At 43.4% G+C, this 20398-nt stretch overlaps 1 protein-coding gene across 2 annotated transcripts in view; it reads left to right on the top strand.

Moving 5' to 3' along the window:
• GRAMD4 (GRAM domain containing 4) overlaps window positions 1-20398 on the top strand; it is a 79559-nt gene that overhangs the window by 22144 nt on the left and 37017 nt on the right. For both annotated transcript variants that reach the window (XM_065743562.1, XM_065743560.1), the window contains exons 2-3: window positions 5714-5924; window positions 13740-13860. In XM_065743562.1, coding sequence (XP_065599634.1) covers window positions 5714-5924; window positions 13740-13860 — 332 coding nt within the window. The remainder of the gene's footprint in view (window positions 1-5713; window positions 5925-13739; window positions 13861-20398) is intronic.

The following is a 20398-nucleotide window of genomic DNA, read 5'->3' as shown; positions in this document are numbered from 1 at the left end:
TCAGGGAGAAGAGGCCCACCCCCTCCTCACCACAACCCCCCTTCAGGAAGTGGTAGAGTGCAATAAGGTCTCCTCTGAGCCTCCTCTTCTCCAGACTAAACAATCCCAGCTCCCTCAGCCGCTCCTCATAAGACTTGTGCTCCAGACCCCTCACCAGTTTTGTTGCCCTTCTCTGAACACGCTCCAGGGCCTCAATGTCCTTCTTGTAGTGAGGGGCCCAAAACTGAACACAGTACTCGAGTTGCGGCCGTACCAGAGCTGAGTACAGGGGGATGATCACCTCCCTGCTCCTGCTGGCTACACTATTTCTAATACAGGCCAGGATGCTGTTGGCCTTCTTGGCCACCTGGGCACACTGCCGGCTCATGTTGAGCCGAGCATCAACCAACACCCCCAGGTCCTTTTCCTCTCTACATTCTTCAAGCCATTCTGCCCCAAGCCTATAGCGTTGCATGGGGTTATTGTGGCCAAAGTGCAGGACTCGGCACTTGGTCTTATTGAACCTCATCCCATTGAGCTCAGCCCAGCTGTTCAGCCTATCCAAATCCCTCTGAAGGGCCTCCCTGCCCTCAGGCAGTTTGACACATCCTCCCAACTTGGTGTCGTCTGCAAACTTACTGAGGGTACACTCAATTCCCTCATCTAGGTCATCAATAAAGATATTAAACAAGATAGGCCCCAAAACTGACCCTTGGGGGACACCACTCGTAACAGGACGCCAGCTGGACTTAACTCCATTAACTACTACCCTCTGGGCACGGCCCTCCAGCCAGTTCTCCACCCAGAGAAGAGTGAACCTGTCCACACCACGGGCTGCCAGTTTCCTTAGGAGAATACTGTGGGAGACCGTGTCAAAGGCCTTGCTGAAGTCCAGGTAGACTACATCAACAGCCTTTCCCTCATCTACCTGTCTGGTCACCCAGTCATAGAAGGAGATGAGGTTGGACAAGCACGACCTGCCCCTGGTGAACCCGTGCTGGCTGGGTCTGATCCCTTTATTGCCATGGACGTGTCGTGTGATCTCCCTCAAGATCATCTGCTCCATAACTTTCCCTGATACCGAGGTCAGGCTGACAGGCCTGTAGTTCCCCAGGTCTTCCTTACGGCCTTTCTTGTAGATGGGAGTCACATCGGCAAGCCTCCAATCTTGTGGGACCTCTCCAGATAACCAGGAATGCTGATAGATGGCAGAAAGTGGCTCAGCAATCACCTCTGCCAACTCCCTCAGCACCCTTGGGTGGATCCCATCCGGCCCCATGGACTTGTGGCAGTTCAGATGGAGGAGAAGATCTCTGACCGTCTCTACTTGGATCACAGGGGGTGCATTATGCGCCCCGTCCCGGACTTCCAGATCAGGGCAAGTACCGTGTGGACAACTGTTCTGTCTATTAAAGACAGATGTGAAGAAGGCATTGAGAACCTCAGCCTTTTCCTTATCATCTGTGGTTACATTCCCTGCCTTATTGAGTAAAGGAGGGAAATTTTCCTTGTTTTTTCTCCTGCTGTTAATATATTTGTAAAAGGGTTTCCTGTTCTCCTTTACAGTAGTAGCCAGTCTAAGTTCAAGCTGGGCTTTAGCATTTCTAATTTTCTGCCTGCAGATCTTGGCCAGTTCTCTGTAGTCACCCCAAGTAGCCTGACCCATCTTCCAGAGGACATAGACTCTCTTTTTCTCTTGGAGTCTCAACAAAAGATCCCGGTTCATCCACACTGGTCTTTTTCTCCTCCGGCTTGACTTACGGGACTCTGGGACTGCCTGCTCCTGTGCCTTTAAGATTTCCATCTTGAGGAGCATCCAGGCTTCCTGGACCCCTTTACCCCTCAGGAGCAAGTCCCAAGGGACCCTTGCAACAAGCGTCCTGAACAGGTCAAAGTCTGCCCTCCGGAAGTCCAAGGTAATAGTTTTGCTAGTCACCCTCTTGACGTCACCCAGAATAGCAAACTCCACCATTTCATGGTCACTCTGGCCAAGACAATCTCCAACCTTCACATCCCCTACTAGTCCTTCCCTGTTAGTGAAAAGTAGGTCTAGCAAGGCATCTCCCCTGGTAGACTCTTGCACCAGCTGTGTCAGGAAGCAATCATCCACACATTCTAGAAATCTCAAGGGCTGCTTCCTCTGCGCAGTATTGTATTTCCAGCATATATCAGGGAAGTTGAAGTCCCCCATGAGAACGAGTGCTGGCCATCGCGCAACATCTACGAGTTGTTTATAGAACACCTCATCTATTTCTTCATCCTGACTAGGTGGTCTATAACAGACCCCCACCACGATGTCACTCCTAAAGTCTATCCCCCTGATCCTTATCCATAGACACTCTACTTTATCATTTCCAACCACGAGCTCTTCAACATCAAAACACTCTCTGATATAGAGAGCTATGCCACCACCCTTTCTTCCCTGTCTATCCCTTCTGAAGAGCTTGTAGCCATCAATCCCAGTATTCCAGTCATGGGAGAGGTCCCACCATGTTTCTGTAATAGACACGAGGTCATAGTTAGCCTGCCTCACAATGGCTTCAAGCTCTTCTTGTTTGTTGCCCATGCTGCGTGCATTGGTATAGATGCACTTCAGCTGAGATATCTGCCTCACCCCTTTTTCCAGCACAGCCTCCTTAGGCTCTTTACTGGTGAGCCCTGTTTTATCCCCTTCCCCCGTCACAGCTAGTTTAAAGCTCTCTCAATGAGTCCAGCTAGCTCCTGTGCTAGGATTCGTTTCCCCCTTTGGGATAGGTGCGTCCCATCAACAGATAACAGGCCAGGAGCCAAGTAAACTGCCCCATGGTCAAAAAACCCAAAGTGTCTATCTCTATACCAACCTCTCAGCCAGTTATTCATCACCTGTGTTTTCCTAGCCCATTCTGTGTCCTTCACCGCCCCAGAAGGTATGGAAGCAAACACCACTTGTGCTCCCACCCCTTGAACTAATCGCCCTAATCCCCTGAAATCTCTTTTCATAGTTCGCAGACTTCTCTGAGATATTTCATTGCAGTCTGCCTGAACTACGAGTAATGGGTAGTAGTCGGTGGGGCGTATCAAGTCCGGGAGTCTTCTAGTAATGTCCCTGATCCGAGCCCCAGGGAGACAGCACACTTCCCTGCGGTTTGGGTCTGGTCTGCAAATGGGGCCCTCAGTTCCCTTTAGAAGGGAGCCACCCACTACGATCACCTTCCTTTCTTTCTTAGTAGCAGCAGTCTCAATGCACGGAGGTGACTGCCTTGCCATTGGTGACCTCCTGCGGGAATCTTCCTGCACTTCACCCCTTATCACCTCTTCAACATCCAGTGCTGCAAATCTATTGCTTAGGGGTATCTGGGGACACTGGGGAGGCAGAGGGGGAGATTGCCCACGGTACTGAGCAGGGTACCGAGCAGGGACTCTCTGCCAGCCCTCCCTATCCTTCAGATATCCCCCTTCTGCCCTACGGGGACAGGTCAGGGAGTCCACCACCAACTGGGGGGGATCTCCCCGGCGCCTTTCTCTCTGGCACTCTAGGGAGCTACTCCACCAGTCAATCTCCCGCTCACAGTCCCTGATGGCCCTCAGTCTCTCAACCTCTTCTTTCAGTTCAATCACCATGCTAAGCAGATCTTTCACCTGCTCACACCTTGCACAGGAGAACTGCTTGCCACCCTCCTCCAGCAGTAGCAGGCTCTGGCACTCCTTGCAACCAGAGACCTGTGTAGCCACGCTTCTAGGCAGACCTTCTGTCTGGGTCGCCACAGCCTTTTTAAGGCAAGCCCTCTGTCTAGTAGAGACCATGGCACAAAAAAGAATAAAAACAAATAAATGAAAAATTGAAGCAAATAAATAAATAAAAATAGTTTATAATAATAATATATTTAGTTATGAATTGTAATAACTTAAAAATAAATAATAATAATAATAATAAATATACATATAAAAAATAAACACAAACAAACAGTGGGTAGTGACACTTCGCTGCCCTCCCTGAGCCCTATTCAGCTGAGGGGTGAGGGCGAGGGCGCTGAAACCCTGGCAACGCCTACGCCAGAGAGCTGCCGGGATCTGTCGGGACTAGCCGCTCTCACTTGGATCCCATCTTGGATCGAGAGACAGGAACCTCCCAAAAACCTGCCCTGTACCTCAATCAGCCACTGCATTGCTGGGTGACCTGGATGAGGGAATTGAGTGCACCCTCACTAAATTTATGGATGATACTAAGCTGAAAGGAAGTACCTGGGGGTATGGAGGCTCTGCAGAGTGATCTGTACAGGCTGGATAGCTGAGCTGAGGCCTATGGGAATGAAGTTCAACAAGACCAAGTACCGGGTCCTGCATTTTGGCCACAACGACCCCAGGCAATGAGATTGGGGCAGAGTAGCTGGAAAACTGTTGAAGAAGTAGACCTTGGGGATTTGGTCAGTGCATGGCTGATCGTGAGCCAGCAGTGTGCCCAGATAGCCAAGGTGGCATTCTGGCTTTTATGAGAAGTAGTGCTGCCAGCATGAGCAGGGAAGTGGTTACCCTTCTGTACTCAGCTCTGGTGAGGCCACACCTCAAGTACTGTGTTCAGTTTTGGGTCCCTTGCTACAAGAAAGAAACCACAGCTCTGGAGTGTGCCCAGAGAAGGGCTTCAGGGGAGGTTCAGGTTGAACATTAGGAAATACTACTTCCTGGAGGGAGTGGTCAGGCACTGGAAAAGGCTGCCCAGGGACATGGTAGTCTCACTGCCCCTGGAGCTGTTCAAGAAACGTTCAGGTGTTGTACTGAAGGATGTGGTTTACTGGGGAAGTATCGGTAGTAGGTGAATGGTTGGACTAGGTAATCTTAGAGGTCTTTTCCAACCTTGGTGATTCTATGATTAAGACTTTTGAATTATAATTTGTCTAAATTTAAGTACTGCTCACATGAAGTGTGGTCCCCAGGAGTGAGATATGGGCGTTTCCGATGCCTCCAGATGAGGTGGTATCTGCATGATCTGCAAAAGGGCTGGCTGCACTATTGCACTTAAACTTTTGCTTGCTCTGCCTTTTTATTAGTGATCTTACATTTAGTGATTCTCCTTTGTATGGAAAAGAGAGCTGTAGAAATCTATAAAAGCTGCTTCCCAGTGCATACAATATGGTTGATAGCGGTACGTTAAGGATTTTGGCTCTATGTTTAAATGTGGGTTATGTCAAATTCAACCATGTGCAAATTTTTGGTGGGATCTTCTTCATGGATCTGTCTGTCAGCTTTCTTCAGTGAATCCTTGTTACCTTCCTTTTTCTTAGTCTGAAGTCAGAGAGTGTTATGATAGCCTTGCTGCACTTTTTCTCCAGTTTTTCAGGGAATTCAGAGTTGTGAAATGGATTTTCATGTCTTTGATTAGACATGTCAACAAACTGAAGAATGTGGACTTACCAACTAAGCCTTTCTTGTTTAAAGTAACTTGTTACGAGCTGACTTCTTAACCGTTGTTTTTGGGGCAGCTTGTGAACTTGTTCCCATTCTGTCTTAAAAACAGCCATGAGAAAGGCCCTAACAGTAGGGGAAGATGGTAAGTTATCAACAACTGGAGAACAAACTGTGCATCTTTTGCATCATGGGGAAAAAAACACCTCTTAAAAATAAGCTGCAGAATGTTTTTTTTCTTCTAGTGACCAGAAGGCTTTTGAAAAGATGGCTGTAAGTAGGTAGTTATCAGAATGTATGTATTTAGGCTTATTGCAAGCTTTCTAAAGAGCTCTTGATGTCTTGCTTTTTGCAGAGACTCCAACCGTCATGTTAAGGTAAAGCAGAAAAGTGCAGTGCTGAACATGCTAAAGAAGTTGGACAAAATAAGGTTCAGAGGTCACAAGAGAGATGAGTTCCTTGATTTAGCAGAGTCTCCAAATGCTTCTGACACTGAATGTGGAGATGAAATCCCAGTGAAAATACCTCGAACATCACCCCGAGACAATGAAGAGCTGAGAGACCCTGTAAGTACTAGGTTTAAATATTGTTACCTTATTACATTGTTGGGTCTGAAAAAAAAATAATAATTCCTTGTCCCCAATATTTTGGATTTAACACTTGAAGTTTTGTGGATTGGGAATAAAGCTTTAAGTAGACTTCCATATTGTGGAAAGTTCAAGATACTTTCTCAATACTTGAGTTCACTCTTCCTGCTGTTGTTTTTAGATGTTGTCGGTTGACAGGTCTGTTAATTTTGGACATGCTTCTGAATGCTGTCAGGTTTTATTTGCTTTGTTAAAATACTAACAAATCTGAAGGGGAGACTTCTGGTTGCTTTTCAGCTAGAGAAAGTCAAAAGCTGCTCAAATGCCACTGCCAACAACTGCAGGCATACAGTTTCTGATGGCTTCACTGGAGGGTTGTACCACCTCGTTATTTACTGGGCTGTTGTACCCAGTGATGCTGCCATGCTACAGGGCTGGCTTAACCCTATGCAAGACTCTTCTTTACAACTTTTTGACACTTCTAAGCAGAAGTTACTGAATGTTATTGCCTTCTAGAATGCTGCAGGAATTATTAAATATTGTTTTTTAAAAAGGAAAGAAACAGTGTAAGGAATCCTCCTTTGAATTCTTGTATGACTGTGATCCTTGAGCTTGGACTACTGGGTACAATCTAAATTACAATTTGGCAGTTTAACTGTTGAAGTCAGAATGTGTTCCACTCTGGGAACTCCCAGCATGGCTCTTGGACCCAGATATGATGCAGCTGTTATCTGAAAGCTCATGTTTCTAGCAGCGCAAAGCATGCTCACTGCTTAGAGGAGTTAAACTGAAAGATTTCAATCTGTGTAAGGTTAAGCATTTCCTTTGGGTTTAGCAGCTTGTATCCTGTTCAGGGGCTATTAGTAATGGTGCTTTTTTTTTTCTTTGAATGTATAGTTTCACAAACAGTCTTTGCTTATATGGAGCTCTTTTGCCAGATTTTGTTTCCTATGATAATGGAACAAACAAGTGGTAATGCCAGAACATTTTTGTGTCACAAAATAAAAGCCTATTGTATTCATGTTGTCAAGCTTCTCAAACAAGGTTGGTCTTGAATACCTTTCTTTTGCCTTTACATTCCTAAGGCATCTGTCCTTTCTTCCTTCATATGTATTGTACGTACTGAGACTACTCTGTGTTTCTACCCTTCCAACATGATATTTTCTGAATGTGTTGTAGGTAAGTAGTGATTTATTTTCATCCAACCACCTTCTCAGCACGCAGAGATGAACAATTTCAGAAACCAATTTGAAGGGAAGCACTTTGCTAGCTAGTTGATTACATGATGTTAAGTGGAGTCTCCTGATCTAACTCTGTGGGATACAGTTAAGCGCAGAAAAAGTGAGAGAGAGGGAAGAAAAGAAAAAGCAGGAGCACTGTTGGACTTGTTCTGTGCTGCTTGTGCTGTTAGTGACTTCCAAAGACAGTGTGATGCTGGAACCATGTGGTAAGAACAACAGCTGTTCTACAGATAATGACAAAACAAGCAAACTTGGATGAGGAATAAGACCTGAACTAAAAGGGCTAAGTTTCACATGGGGAGTGTGAGGGATTACCACTTGGCTCTGGAAGATTTCTGTCCTCCTAAGCACTACTGCCCACCCAATAAAATGAAGGGAGAAGAAATAATCCGTAGAGCTGCAGAGTTGCCAGGAGTAACCAGTGTAATTCTTCTGTATTTAAGCCAGTGTTAAAATAGTAGCTGGGATCGTGTGAACAGAGGGATTCTGAGTTATGTCTGTTTCTTGTTGAGATCAGATGCTTAAATTCTGCCAAATTGTTCTCCGTAACTAAAACCCAAATCTTAGATTGCTTATACAGGGTGGTTGCCTTTCATAGGCTTTTGTAAGCACTGTAGCATTATACTGTGATTACGCTGTCTGGGAGAGGGATCAAGAAAAGAACAAGTTGGGTTGATATCTTCCTGATTAATTACTTCAGGGAGCTCTTTAAAGCAGACAGAAGTCAGTGCAAATAGTTTGCTTAAATAGAAGTTAGGTCACATGTATTTTCACGCACAGGTGAGCTGGTGCTGTGTTTTTACTTCTTTTGCTTCATTGTTTCTCTTGAAATGTGAGTGGGCAACTGCTGAGCTGGAAATAGCAGTGTTGGTGGCTTAGACGTGAAGGTAAATGTGGAAGATTTGAGTCTCAGTCCCCTTAGCTGTATCTTCAGTACACAGATGTCTCTGACGTTACTATCAGTCATTCCCTTGCTAAAGGTTTCTTCTTTGCCCATTCCCCCCCTCCCCCCCTTTTTTTATTTTATTTTATTTTTTTTACATTTTGTGGTCAGAAAGGATGTCCAGATGAAGGAATCTTGTGTGCTGTATCTTAAATGGTAAGCATTACCTTATTTAGTTCCATAATAAGCACCTGGCCTGTATTTGGGTAAAGCAGCTGTTCATAGGAACAGGTTGGCACTGCTAGGGGAGCCCTGGAGCTTGAAGAATTGCTGTTTTTCTTAGAATTTATTTGAATTCTGTTCAGAATCTTCAGTGATGGTTCAAAATATTTGTTGCTCTTTCCTTGAACTAGTTTGGTCTTGATTTGCTGGCTATCCTTTTACTTGTGTAGTAGTTACTTCATGGAGTTGTTGAGTTGGAAATGACTCTTAAAGGCCATCCAATCCAACTCCCCTGTGATGAACAGCTAGGTCAGGTTGTACTTCTCCCTTCTCTGCCCTTATTACTTGTCATTTCTGGGATAACAGCTACTTTCTTAGGCGCCTTCAGGTTCCTGGGCACTGTGACCACATCATAGCCCAGATACTGTGTTGGTTAACAAGCCCTTAGCTAAGTGTCTTTCAGTTCCCGAATAGCTTCCCAGATTATTCCTTCCCCCCACTTTAGCATCAGTTTTTTTGGTAAATGTGGACATTCAGCTCTATATGCAGCGCTGTTATTTCAGACTTGATATGTCAAAACACCACAGTTGTTGAATAGACAGTGAAGTAACCTGGTTCATTCCATCTTCTTTATAGTGACAGTATTAGCATTTGTCATATTGTGATGCTGGAAATTTACATAATATTTATTACCTGATTAATTAAAGCCACTTTCATTTAGTGCTGTCATAGTTTCCTGTTTTATAGATACAACATCTGAAGCTTCATTTGCTAAGATGCAAATCATCAGGGATGGGCTGCACCCTGGAAATCATGGGCCAGCCTTATGTTTGCCAGTTTGCTTGCTTTCTTGATAGCGTCCTGTTGTCTTGTGATACATGTGAATTTATGCACTGTTAATATTAAAGTGTTCCATTTTTATAAGAGGGAGAAAATGTTTGCTGGTACATACAGTGAGTTCAGTGCAGCAGAGGATCATGTCCCCTTCGGCAGAAGAGGGAAAGAACAGATTTGTGTTTCAGCCCCTGGAGCTTCTGCACTGAACTTGGTGAGAATTTCCAATTGAAGCTCTCTGGTACCTGGCATATTGTACTGAAAGCAGCCTAATCTACTTATGCAAGTTCCCTGCCAGTGCGCTAGGATTAAATCTGAGTTATTATGGTGCAGCAAACATTAATTTAATTGCTGTTCCAGTACAGTTTGGCTTTTCCTGAAACATGTCAATTAAAACCTTAAACATTTATGTGTCTGTTGCCTCATTTACAATGATTTGAAGATAAAAAGACTCAGGCAAACATTACAGATAAAATAAGCTGCCACTAAAATAAAGTAAAATAAAAAAGATCTTGCAAAATATAGCAGTGCTTTGTGCGCTGTTATGGATGTGCTTCCCAGAGCAGCTACTGAGGATTAACAGTTGATGCGGATGCTTTGTTCTTGAGCCGTCTGGCTGGGTGTTTTTCCCTTCCCTGCAGCAGGTGCTTGTGGCAGCCGTGGTGAACCCTTGCTTATTTCAAAGTATCTTTGAGCAATGTCAGTTGAGAACAGTGGACTGTTTCATAGCATGTGGGTATATGAAGGAAGTAGTCTAGAAGTCACGTGCGCTGTGTGCAGCGCTCATATGTGAAGGTTTTTGTTGGGGAAGGGGAGAAAAGGGCAGGATGTGATATCTAAGCTAGTGTCCCCAGGTGTGGCAGCCACTGCCATGGACAAATGGCAGCAAAAACAGTGCTCATCTTTCCCTGCATCAGTATTTGTTTCATTTGGGAATTGCTCCTCTCTGATAAGTTAATTACAAACCTGGAAACAAGACCAACACCTTGTTAGATGTTCCCAGAGAAAAGTCTCTGCGTTGTGTGAGTAAATAAAAGGAATTGGACAGTTGCACATCTGTGTAAGGCTGAGATGTGCTGTGCTGCTTGTGGAAGCACATCTGTATCTGCTGAGCAGCGAAGTTCCCTAGACCTTCGCTGCAGTTGTGCAGTGATGGTGTTCCTTGTGCTCAGCACCCAAAACCAAATGCTGGGACTCTCAGAATACAAGCATGTGCAGAAGGCAAAGTGCCCAGGTTGAGAGTTGCTGCAGGTAAAAACCCAACCTGCAGACGGCTTTAAAAGCACGTTTGTGGGCCAGTGAGATTTGCTTTCAGACCTGGAGCTGGATGTGGGGGGCAGGAACTCAGACAGCAGGTTAGAGGTGATCTATCCTCATCGGCAGTGTGCCTTTAACCCTCTGACTCAGACTCTTCCTTCTTGACTCCGTGGCATTTTGCTGGCTTCCTAGGCACTGTGAACTCATCTTTGCTAAGTAATTGTGATTGCCAGCATTTTGAGAGGGTCCCTGTGTCAAGCATTGTCAAAGCTTGGGAGGCGGAAGGAGATGGAGGAGCAGAAATCTGTGGAAGCCTTTGAGGCTTTCACTGAGTCATGCAGAAGCAAGAAAGGGCATCTGTGCAGTAAAGTTGTGTTAATCCAGTCCCTGGGCTGTCCTACAACGGCAGCTGAAGAAAGAAACTCTATTACCCACTTAGCACAGGAATTACAACAGGAACATTTTTTATTAACCCGTGAGTGGAGTCAATTATGCATTCCTCAGACAGGCAGCTGACCTCCAATGAGCGTAACAGGCTCATTTCTTATCTTTTTAGCCTATTAACAACTCTAGACAGAGCAAGGTGTGCTGGTGTGGAGAAAAATCTTCTGTGACAGAAGTGCCATCTGCTTAAATGTCTCCCATCTCTCTTTCCTGTATATGCTCAGTTTTTTGGCTCTGTTCGCTAATACTTCATGGTGTCGCTAAGTTTGGAATGGGTGCTCTGTTTTTCATCTCATCTCACTACTCAGGTTAAACCATTTCATTATTATATAGTCCTTGTATGGTGTTGCTTCTGGCATTCTTATCAAGCAGCCTTATATTTCAGTTTGTCTTTTTATTTGTTTTCTTCTCTCTGACTTAGGTCATTTTGGGTTAGTTTAATGAACCCCAGCAGGGGGGTTGAAACTAGATGATCTTTAAGGGCCTTTTCAACCCAGGCCGTTCTATGATTCTCTCTGTACCTGCTGATTTTTATCCCATGAACTGACAGACTTTTTGGGTCGAATGCTTTAGCAGACACACGTCTGTAAACTTTCCAAATGAATCCCTTTCATTTGTGTCATTGTGCTGTGCACCTTTTCCTGCTTCTAAAAGTCACAGCAGAGGTATCCTGGGCTTTAATTAGAGGTTTGGCATTACTGAAGAATCAACAGTGGAGCTGGTTCTGAAACGTGGCTCATCTGAGGGTGAGATGACTTGAGTGGCAACTTGAATATGCTCAGGCACACACTAGCCCTTTTCTCCCTCCTCTCCTCCCTCATTTCTGTTGCCCTATCCCATCCACTTTGCCTGGGGCTGGGGACCAGGGAGCTGTGTGACAGGACCAGTGTGCCTCTAGCAGTAAAGCTGAGGTGTCAGAGCATGTGTTATCACACAGCCCGATGTGCAAAGCCTTGTGAGCATTCCCGCTGAGTATGGCATCTTACTCTCAGGCCTGTATGTTGTTTTTATTTATTTGTGTATTTCTCAGCAGTGTCTTCAACCAGCTCCGTATCTACTCCTGCATGCTGGGGCCAGAGGCTGTCCATTTGCACAAGGTGTACCTCTGCCAAGTGTGTTTAGCTCTCTCCTATATGAGTCATAGTGATAAAAACTCAGTCACAATATCCAATCTGTGCTTTCGTGTCTGGGTAGCAGTCTGAATTTTTATAATGCTTCCTTCTGCCTGCCTGTAGCATGTTGCAAGATGCTGCTGCCTGATTTCTGCCACACCTTCCTCAGCAGGGCTGTGTGTCTGGCAAGCAGTAATGCTAAATCCTGCAGCAATGGATGCATACAATCCAGTCTTTAAGATAAGAAATCAACACTGAGGTTAATCATTGTACTGTGCTCATCTGCAAATAAACTGCTGCTTTTCACCAGGCTGGAGCAGTGTCAGGTAGCCTGTAGTGCTGCACCTCACTAGCTGGATGGGAAATGTGGTACGTGGGCAGCAGGATGCTGCACTGCATCTCCCCATACCAGTGTGGCTGTGGGCTCTGTCTGTCTGGTATGCCGTGCTGCTGGGATGCTCATGCTCCAGCTGTAAGCAGCACAGTGCTGACAACTTATTATCAGGGCTGGCAGCTTGCGGGGTTGTGGGTGCCCCTGGGGCACTTTTGGGACTGGAAGCAGCATCCCTGCTTTTGGCACCATATGAAACAAATCCAGGTGGGGAGCTGGTGCCAAGTAGATGTTCTGCAGTAAATGCCCACTGCTCCTTCATTTGACTTCATAGACAGTTCTGAGGTTTAAACTGTCTGTTCAGCTTGAGCAAGAAAACAGATGTTCAATAGGGTACCTCCATACTGCTGTGTTGAAAAGAGCAAATCTTTCCCACCAGTGAAAGTACTTTGGTGCCTGTGATCTTTGTACATCCTTTCTTAAGACATAGACGATATTTTTTAATTAACTCTCCTGTAAATTAGCTGAGTTTATGTGAGTATGTAATTAAACTGTCACAGTTAAATGTATGTAGCTGACTTTTGAAAGCAGTAGAACTCCTGTGTGTTTTCAGAGGTAAACGAAGGGTGGGGAAGTCTTTAAGACAGATGCCTCTTTGTGTGAAGATCAGTATCAAGATGTAGGCTCCTCTAACGTAGCACTTCAGTTGGGGCTTCTCTAACCCTCATGGGCAGCTGTTTTGTAAGCAGTGGGCACTGCACTCAGGGCCTCAGCCTCCGTTGCTGAGGAGATGCCCTCACCCACTCCTTTCCCTGCTTTCTGAAAATGCTCACTTTGTGAGGAATGGGCAGCATCACCTGCCTTCTGCTGTGTGGGCTCACTTTTTTTTCCTCTGCTCACTTCGTGGAGGTGGCAGTTGTCACTGCTGTTCTTAACTGATCACACTGAGCTTTAATTCTCGTCTCCAGCAGTATTTCCAGTGCTTGGGGATGACAACAATAAATCAGTCAGTACAGTCTCCTGACTCCATCACCCAATCCTCCAGGATGCTCTTTTAGAGTAAATATCGAGAATAATATTTCTTCCACTAGCTTTTCAATTTAATGTGTAAAATATGTCACATCATTCCTTAACTGGGAGGGGGAGGTAGATAGTTTAAATACGCTTTTCAAATCAGCACAAGAAAGGGTAAATGATGGCGCAGCATAGCTGCTACAGGGGTAGAAAAAATAAAATCTCTTTTCTGTAACTCCTTGAGGTCTGCATAATTCAAGAGATACTGTGCGTTGAATTAGTTTTCACTCATTTATTTTTGATTATTTAATGCAGGCTAAGAAAAATGCAGAATTGTTGATACTTGTATGTTTCTCCCATGTCTGTCTGTTTACTTCACCAAAAGTAAGTTGATATATTTAAATGACTGAAACCAAATTGCCTCTGAACTGTCATTGAGTTCTGGCTTTGTTACAGGCTGGTCCAGGGACCATCATCATGGCTTCAGGAGTCCAGGATTTTAACAGAACGGAGTCTGACAGACTGAATGAAATCAAAGGTCACCTGGAAATAGCCTTACTGGAAAAACACTTTCTGCGTAAGTATAAAATTAATACTCTGTGGGGAAAAAAATGACTTAGGCCTGCTGAAAAAAAGACATGACATATGTTCTGTAAGACTGCAAAAGATGGCATTAGAATTCTGAGGAATGCTGATGACTGGATAGTGCAGGGGCAGACATTTCTCTCAGAAGGATTTTGCATTCCCAAGGTTCCTAGATCATTGAAGTATTTTTTTTTTATTGCTTTTCTCACAACATAATACAACACTATGTGACAAGTGCTGCTTATTTGAAGCCTCAGTGTTGTAATGGAATATTGCTGGAAAGGTTCAACCTTTAGTGCCATACCACCAACATCTGCCCCCGACATCTTGGGCCAATATTATAAAACAGGAGAAATTATTTACAGAGCAGCCCTCATTTCAGCACATCAGAACAGAAGACAAACATTCCTTTAACGTGATAGAAGCAAAGGTCTCCAACAAGTAAAGTTCTTGCTCAGTTGCCTTCCCAAATGGTCATTTTAGTGGATAATTTTTGAACTTCAGAATACGAGGGTTGTTTTTAGATGTCAGATGCTTTCTAAGGATAAAAATATAATGTTTACAGTTTCTATTCAATAAATAGATTAACGTCTTAAAATAATTTCTGACTTGTATCTTACCTTCAATGTGTTCTCAAGGACTTGAAATTAATTTTATGTGATTTGTTTATCTTTTGGCAATATTTCTTTGATGTTTTATTCCCCTGAGTGCAAGAGGGAGGCGTGATAAAGAAACAGGACAAAAATGTATAGTGAGCTGATATAAACTTCCACTGATAACATGGAAGATCAATCTGTCAAGCGAAAACTCTTCTTAATTTATTTGAATACTGACTTATCTGTGCAGTACTGAAGTTACCTCGTACTTCTTATATCCCTGGAGGTGTATTGCTTAAGGTGCTGTTATCAAATTGTTCTTTGAACAAGATGGGACTTTTGTGATTCCCTAATGTAATCTGGTGTGTAAGAGAAAGTAGACCTTCCCAGAACTCATTTCTGGTTTGAACTAGGACATGTATCTTGTTAGAAAAATACTGTATGGTTGCCAAACACTTCCACTGAATCTGTTTGCAGCCTTTAGTGTGTGGTTACAAGAGCTAAAAAATGTGTAGACCACACGTCTTGGCAAATACCTTTTACTTTCAGGCTTATGCTATAGTCTGAAAACCTTCTTATCAACCACTTTAGCACTTGTAGTTGAATCCTTTCCTTTTGCACGCTGATTACAAACCTCAGGGTGAGAAGGTAAGGAAGGAACCTCATTGTTTGAGAAGATGTTTGGAAGTTCATGCCAACAGGGGTGGTTCTGGTGAGTCAGTTGTTATTCCAGCCTTCCTGCTGTGTCGAGAGCTCTTTACAGAAGCCTTCTCTTTGCTTTAGCTGCCATCGTTCTTACTCTGTACAGAAAAAACAAGAGAAAGAGTGGTAAACTGGTAGAGGAGCAAGCACAGGAAAGCTCGTTCCTCACTATGACTCCACCCTCTTCACAATTTTGGGCTGAAATACATAACTGTATTTGCCAGTTGGGATGAAGTAGGAGCTGACTTTTTTGAGTATGGTTCCTGTATCTACTAATCCTCTTCCTTATTTCTTTAAGGTTAACAAGTTGGAGGTTTTTTTTCACGGTTCTTTTTGTTCTAGAAGTGCTTTCTTATGATTATATATATATATTTTCTTCCCAGAAGAGTGAACTGACAATGAGAAACAGTCTTGAAGTGTGCAGTTTGTTTACTTTATTTGCCTTTGGAAGAAAGCCTGGTTTTTAGTTGTTTTTTCTTTTTTTAATCTTACTGCTTCCATGGATATTTTTAAGGCTATTAACTGTTTTTACACACTTTTATTATTTTTTAAATTATGGGATTCTTTAAGGACTCTTAAACTGTTAGGTGTACTCCCCACTGTTCAGTATGTGCAGATACAACTACAGATCAGTTTATGGTTGTAAGATATGGTTCAGTGAGTGGCAAACTGCTGATCTTTTCTAAACTATATTCATTAGTTGTTAGTGGGGATGTGTAAAAAGTGTAGTTTGGCTCAGCAGTATGTTTTGGTAGAACACATCTACTTGTGACCAAAGCCTCTAAAAGCTGGAGAGGAAATGTAGAGCAAATATTTAGCTGACACACGCACACACAAAACAATGTAGTTATCTAAAGGGAGAATATCTTCATCCATGATGCCAGATGAATCCCTTTCTTCCTAAAGAGAGAATCTGAAAATCCAAGGAGTTGAAGATGGAGGGGAATTGCTTAGCATGTTCCGTTGCAGGAAATGCAAATAAAATGACTGGAAATGAGTGGATTTTAAGCTTCAGACTGACAGCAGTCCTCCTGTCACCTACCAGGAGGAAAGGATCTTACATAATGACATCTTAAGCAAGAGGGATCATCTGGCTCTTCCACCCAAAAGGACTAAAGTTGCTTTTCCTGTCCATACAGGAATGTTCTTAATCTGAGTAATCTAATGGGTCCTTCTGAACCTCACTGTATGACTATATTATATGGTGACAACATGGGTTTTGGGTATGAGACTGCAGTACTGGAGTGGGTGACTCAGTGCTTCGTTCCAGCAGAACAGTGTTTAAATACTTGCTGAATGAAATGTGCGAAGACCTTGGTCTGCTGGAAACACCAAATAGAAGGATGAAAATGAATTGTTTCGGAGCTGTCACTATGATACATTTGTAAAGGACCATGCATTACTACAACCTTGTGTTTGTGCACTCCAACACTGTGTTGTTGCTAGCTGAAGGTTCAGGTTTGAAAGACAGATTCTGAACTGGAGCAGCTAGACTAATACGTTACAATTAGCAGGGTTTTTAAAAACATTGTTCATAGTATTTGTTCTGTTTGATCATTCTTAATACAGATGAACAAACTACTGAACTGTACTTCAGCAGCTAAAATTCAGTGCTTCCATTTCATGCTGTCTGTATGTAAATGAGAAATAAAACCTCATTTGCTGCTCTTGCATTTGGAACACAAAAGGATAGGCAATACCCTTCTGGATTTGCAACTCACTGAGGGCTTTACTTCCTGTTAGTGTTTGTGCATGATTGTAGAGGGCAGTTCTGCAGCTGGAATTAGCTGATGCCTGCACTCTGTGCCTCAGGCATGCTTTGTGGGCAGGCATACATCCTATGGCTCACATGAAGCATTAGCTAATTCTCATTCAAGGATGCTCAAGCCTGTTGCAATGCTAATTTTAGCAACTCAAGGAAGAGGAGATGATGGTAGCAGCAGCTGAGAGTAAACATACCGGGTGACTTAGAGAAAAGTCACCTGGTGACCGAACTGGTGAACTGAGATTTGGCACGAGGCTTTGAGAGGAATATAACGTCCCTTCCCATAAGAATTTTGCAGTCCACTCTGTTCTACAGGCTGTTGCAGGAGTCCCTAGGTGCTTAAAAAATACTCTTCTGGTTATGATTTTTATTACTATGTTAAAGAAATGGAAAGCACTCATCTTTCATATTAAAAATTCTGCTGAACTTCTGTCCCTCTCCCATGTACTAAACTGTGTATGTGGCTGAGCTTGTGGCTTCTTTTGTTCTGCTGCTAACCAACTCAATGATTCTTTGCATGAGGAGCAGATTAACAGAATGTACTTAATGAAAGTAGGGCTCTAGATGTGTGTGGTCTTCAGGCACATCTGGGATGTTAGGAAAGGGGTGACATGTGTTGCTGGTGGTTGTGACTGGACAAAAACAAACCTGTTTGAAGGCGTGATCTGTATAGAAACAGTAATAGCTCCTAGCACAGCTGCAGGATTGTATACAACAAACTGACTGTAAAGCTGAGTCAGAGTCCCATTACCAACTGTGTCACAGTACCCTTGGTGTAATCATTCCTGATATGAAGGTCAAATACCTGCTTCAGTAGCAAAGCTGGAGAACAGCAGAGGAACAGTTTTAGTGCAAGTTTTGCTTTCTTACTGACTCAGCAGCCTATAGTCACCTTTGGTTCAGAAATTTTGAAGTAGGATTAAGAGTTGATAAAGCAGCCTTTGTTCTTAAAGTGCATCGATGCTGGTGGACACTGAGGGCTTTGTACTGCCTCTGTGCCTTCACCTGAGCCTTGTTTTTCTCAGCTTAATATTCTGGACTCCCAGATGCTGATAGTACATGATCAGTACATGTCCAGTGCTTTATCTAGCTGGTGGAGGATGGGTTGTGCTCCTGCTCTCTTTCAGCTTGGCTCCAAGAGCCCAGGCTTGCCAAGAGATGTGAAGGAAAGGCTGCAATGACAGCCCAGTGCCAGCAGCAGGATGGAGTCTTGGTCTGGTCCTGTTCCAGGGCTACCTTGTGCAACCTGTGCTAGACATTGCCCAAAATGTGATGACAGTGATGTTGAGAAGGTGCCAGAAACCTATGGGGTGCAACCAGGGAGGATCCCACGCTCCTCTGATGCCTCCTGTGGGGCCAATTAATCTCAGTACAGTACTGTGCTGACAAAGATAGATTGTTTCTGGTTCTGAAACTCATACATTCACTGCCTCTGACAGATGCTGTCTACACATTATGTTATATAGATGCAGGATGCTCTTCCTACTGTGTTTTTTTTTTGGGGTGCCCAACTTGGCTTCGTGAACTGTGGGGCTGGAAGTGGCTGAAACCTCAAGCTGGGCGGTGTGAACACTGCAGTGCCTGCTCCTGTTGTGTAACCAGGAGATTTTAGGAGCTCTGTGTAGAACTTGCCCTTCCCTGCTCGATTCAGTAATGCAGAAGTCTTGGGAGAGTCTGCAGCTATTCCCGAGCCAGGCGTTGAAATGTTTATAGCCTGTTTCATTTCTTCTGCCAGAAACATGGAGTGAAAACACTTCCTGCACTAACGACAACATTTTTCACAGCTCTCTTCATTTTAGATGGATCTGCAACTCTTCTGGCGTTTTTAGTCTCTGAAATTTCTGAAAATTCACAGAGCAGTAGTTCTCATGACTTCTAAGCTGACAAAAGTCTATCTAACAATGGAGAACTTCACAGTGAATGTTTCCAGAGTAGAATCTATCTCAGTGAGCTGTGATCTTTAAGATAATTGGCATGTTTTCAGGAAGCTTTTAAAGTTAAAACCCATTACAATAGTCAAATACTTGTCTTTTCTGTATCTATTATAGAACAATAAAGCTCAATTGAAAAAGCTGCACGTAAATGTAACTAATTAAACATTAGTGTAATAATTCTGTTCAAACTGTAGTAATGACACCTCAGTTCTTTCTAACATCACCCTCTCTAAGTGGTATGCAACAGGAGTGGTGAGAGAGGACAGCACACCAGTTTGCACTCACCTTGTTGAATAAGATGCACTTTTAAAATTAGGCATCCTCATCACGTAAGACAGAAGAACACTTTACAAACAAATAACACAGAACTTTGCTTTTGAGATCAAGAATACCACACCTCTGAGCAGCAGGATGATAGTTCAGGCTTAGCCTTCCCTGCTGCTGCTTCTGGATCAGCTCTGTTTTCTATCAGCGCAGAGGAAGTCCATGCCTCTCTCTTTCAGTTCCTGTAGGAGCATGCTAAGGGACTCAGAAATTGGTTTCTCAAAGCTACACTTGTTAAAGTACTGGAGCAGGAGCTCTGCCTTAAAAAACAAACGAAAAAAATGGTAAATGGAGATACAACATAATAATGAGGATGGGGGGTAGGAGGGACAAAGGAGGGAAGAACAAAAGGAGAGAAGGGGGATTGTTAAACTGGCAAATTTGAGATAGGTTGGTTTCAAGAGAGCTGTCACTTCAGTTTGATGTGTGCAGGTAAACCAGACTGGGCGGGAGAAAGATTATGGTGAAAATGTGTGTTTTGTTCTCTTTCCTTTTAAATATTTAACTGTTTCATTTCTCCACTCTTAATGAAGTGCCCATATAGGATGCAAGAAGAAGGAGGAAAAGATGTACAGTAGATAAACATAGTTCATTTTTAATGTATCCTGTCTGCTTTTCTGGCTTCATATGACAGCTGTATTCCCATTAGAAAATCTTTTTCCCCTTCTTTCTGCATGAAAGATTCTTTCAAGCAAACAGGAGGCCTGACTGCAAAGAGGAACCATTGAATTAACAAAGCAAGGCATTTGCAAATGGAGTAAAACGAATAGCTCTTCCTTCCATCTTCCATCTTTGCTGACTTTTTTTCCTCTTTCTTATCTCATTAGCTTTCAAGTGTCTTCCTTTTCGTCTTTACACGTAGTCTGGTTGGATTTAAAAAAAAAATATTGCTTTTATCATTATCTTCCGCATATCACAGTGACTGTAGTTCAGCAAAGAACAGCTGAGGATAAAATAGTGCAGGGTAAGTTTTGTAGGACAACATGGAAATAAGTTCTTGAGGCAAGAGGAATGAGAGTTCTTGAAGAGTAGTTAAATGTATGGAGAACGTGTTCTGATCCTTGTGCAGTTGCAGATCATGAAAGATCTTGGTTTGTTGTTTTTTTTTTGTATGGTTTTGAATTCATTCCTACCAGGGTTTCTTTGCTCATTTGGGACTCCTTGCCACTGAATGTCTCACAATTAAAAAAAATAAAAATAAAAAAAACC

This window comes from Cyrtonyx montezumae, unplaced genomic scaffold (genome assembly GCF_038088225.1).
Source record: "Cyrtonyx montezumae isolate F1298 unplaced genomic scaffold, pur_monq_1.0 scaffold_3, whole genome shotgun sequence".
In the NCBI taxonomy this organism is placed as follows: Eukaryota; Metazoa; Chordata; class Aves; order Galliformes; family Odontophoridae; genus Cyrtonyx; species Cyrtonyx montezumae.
This window is presented reverse-complemented; position numbering and strand designations above follow the sequence as displayed.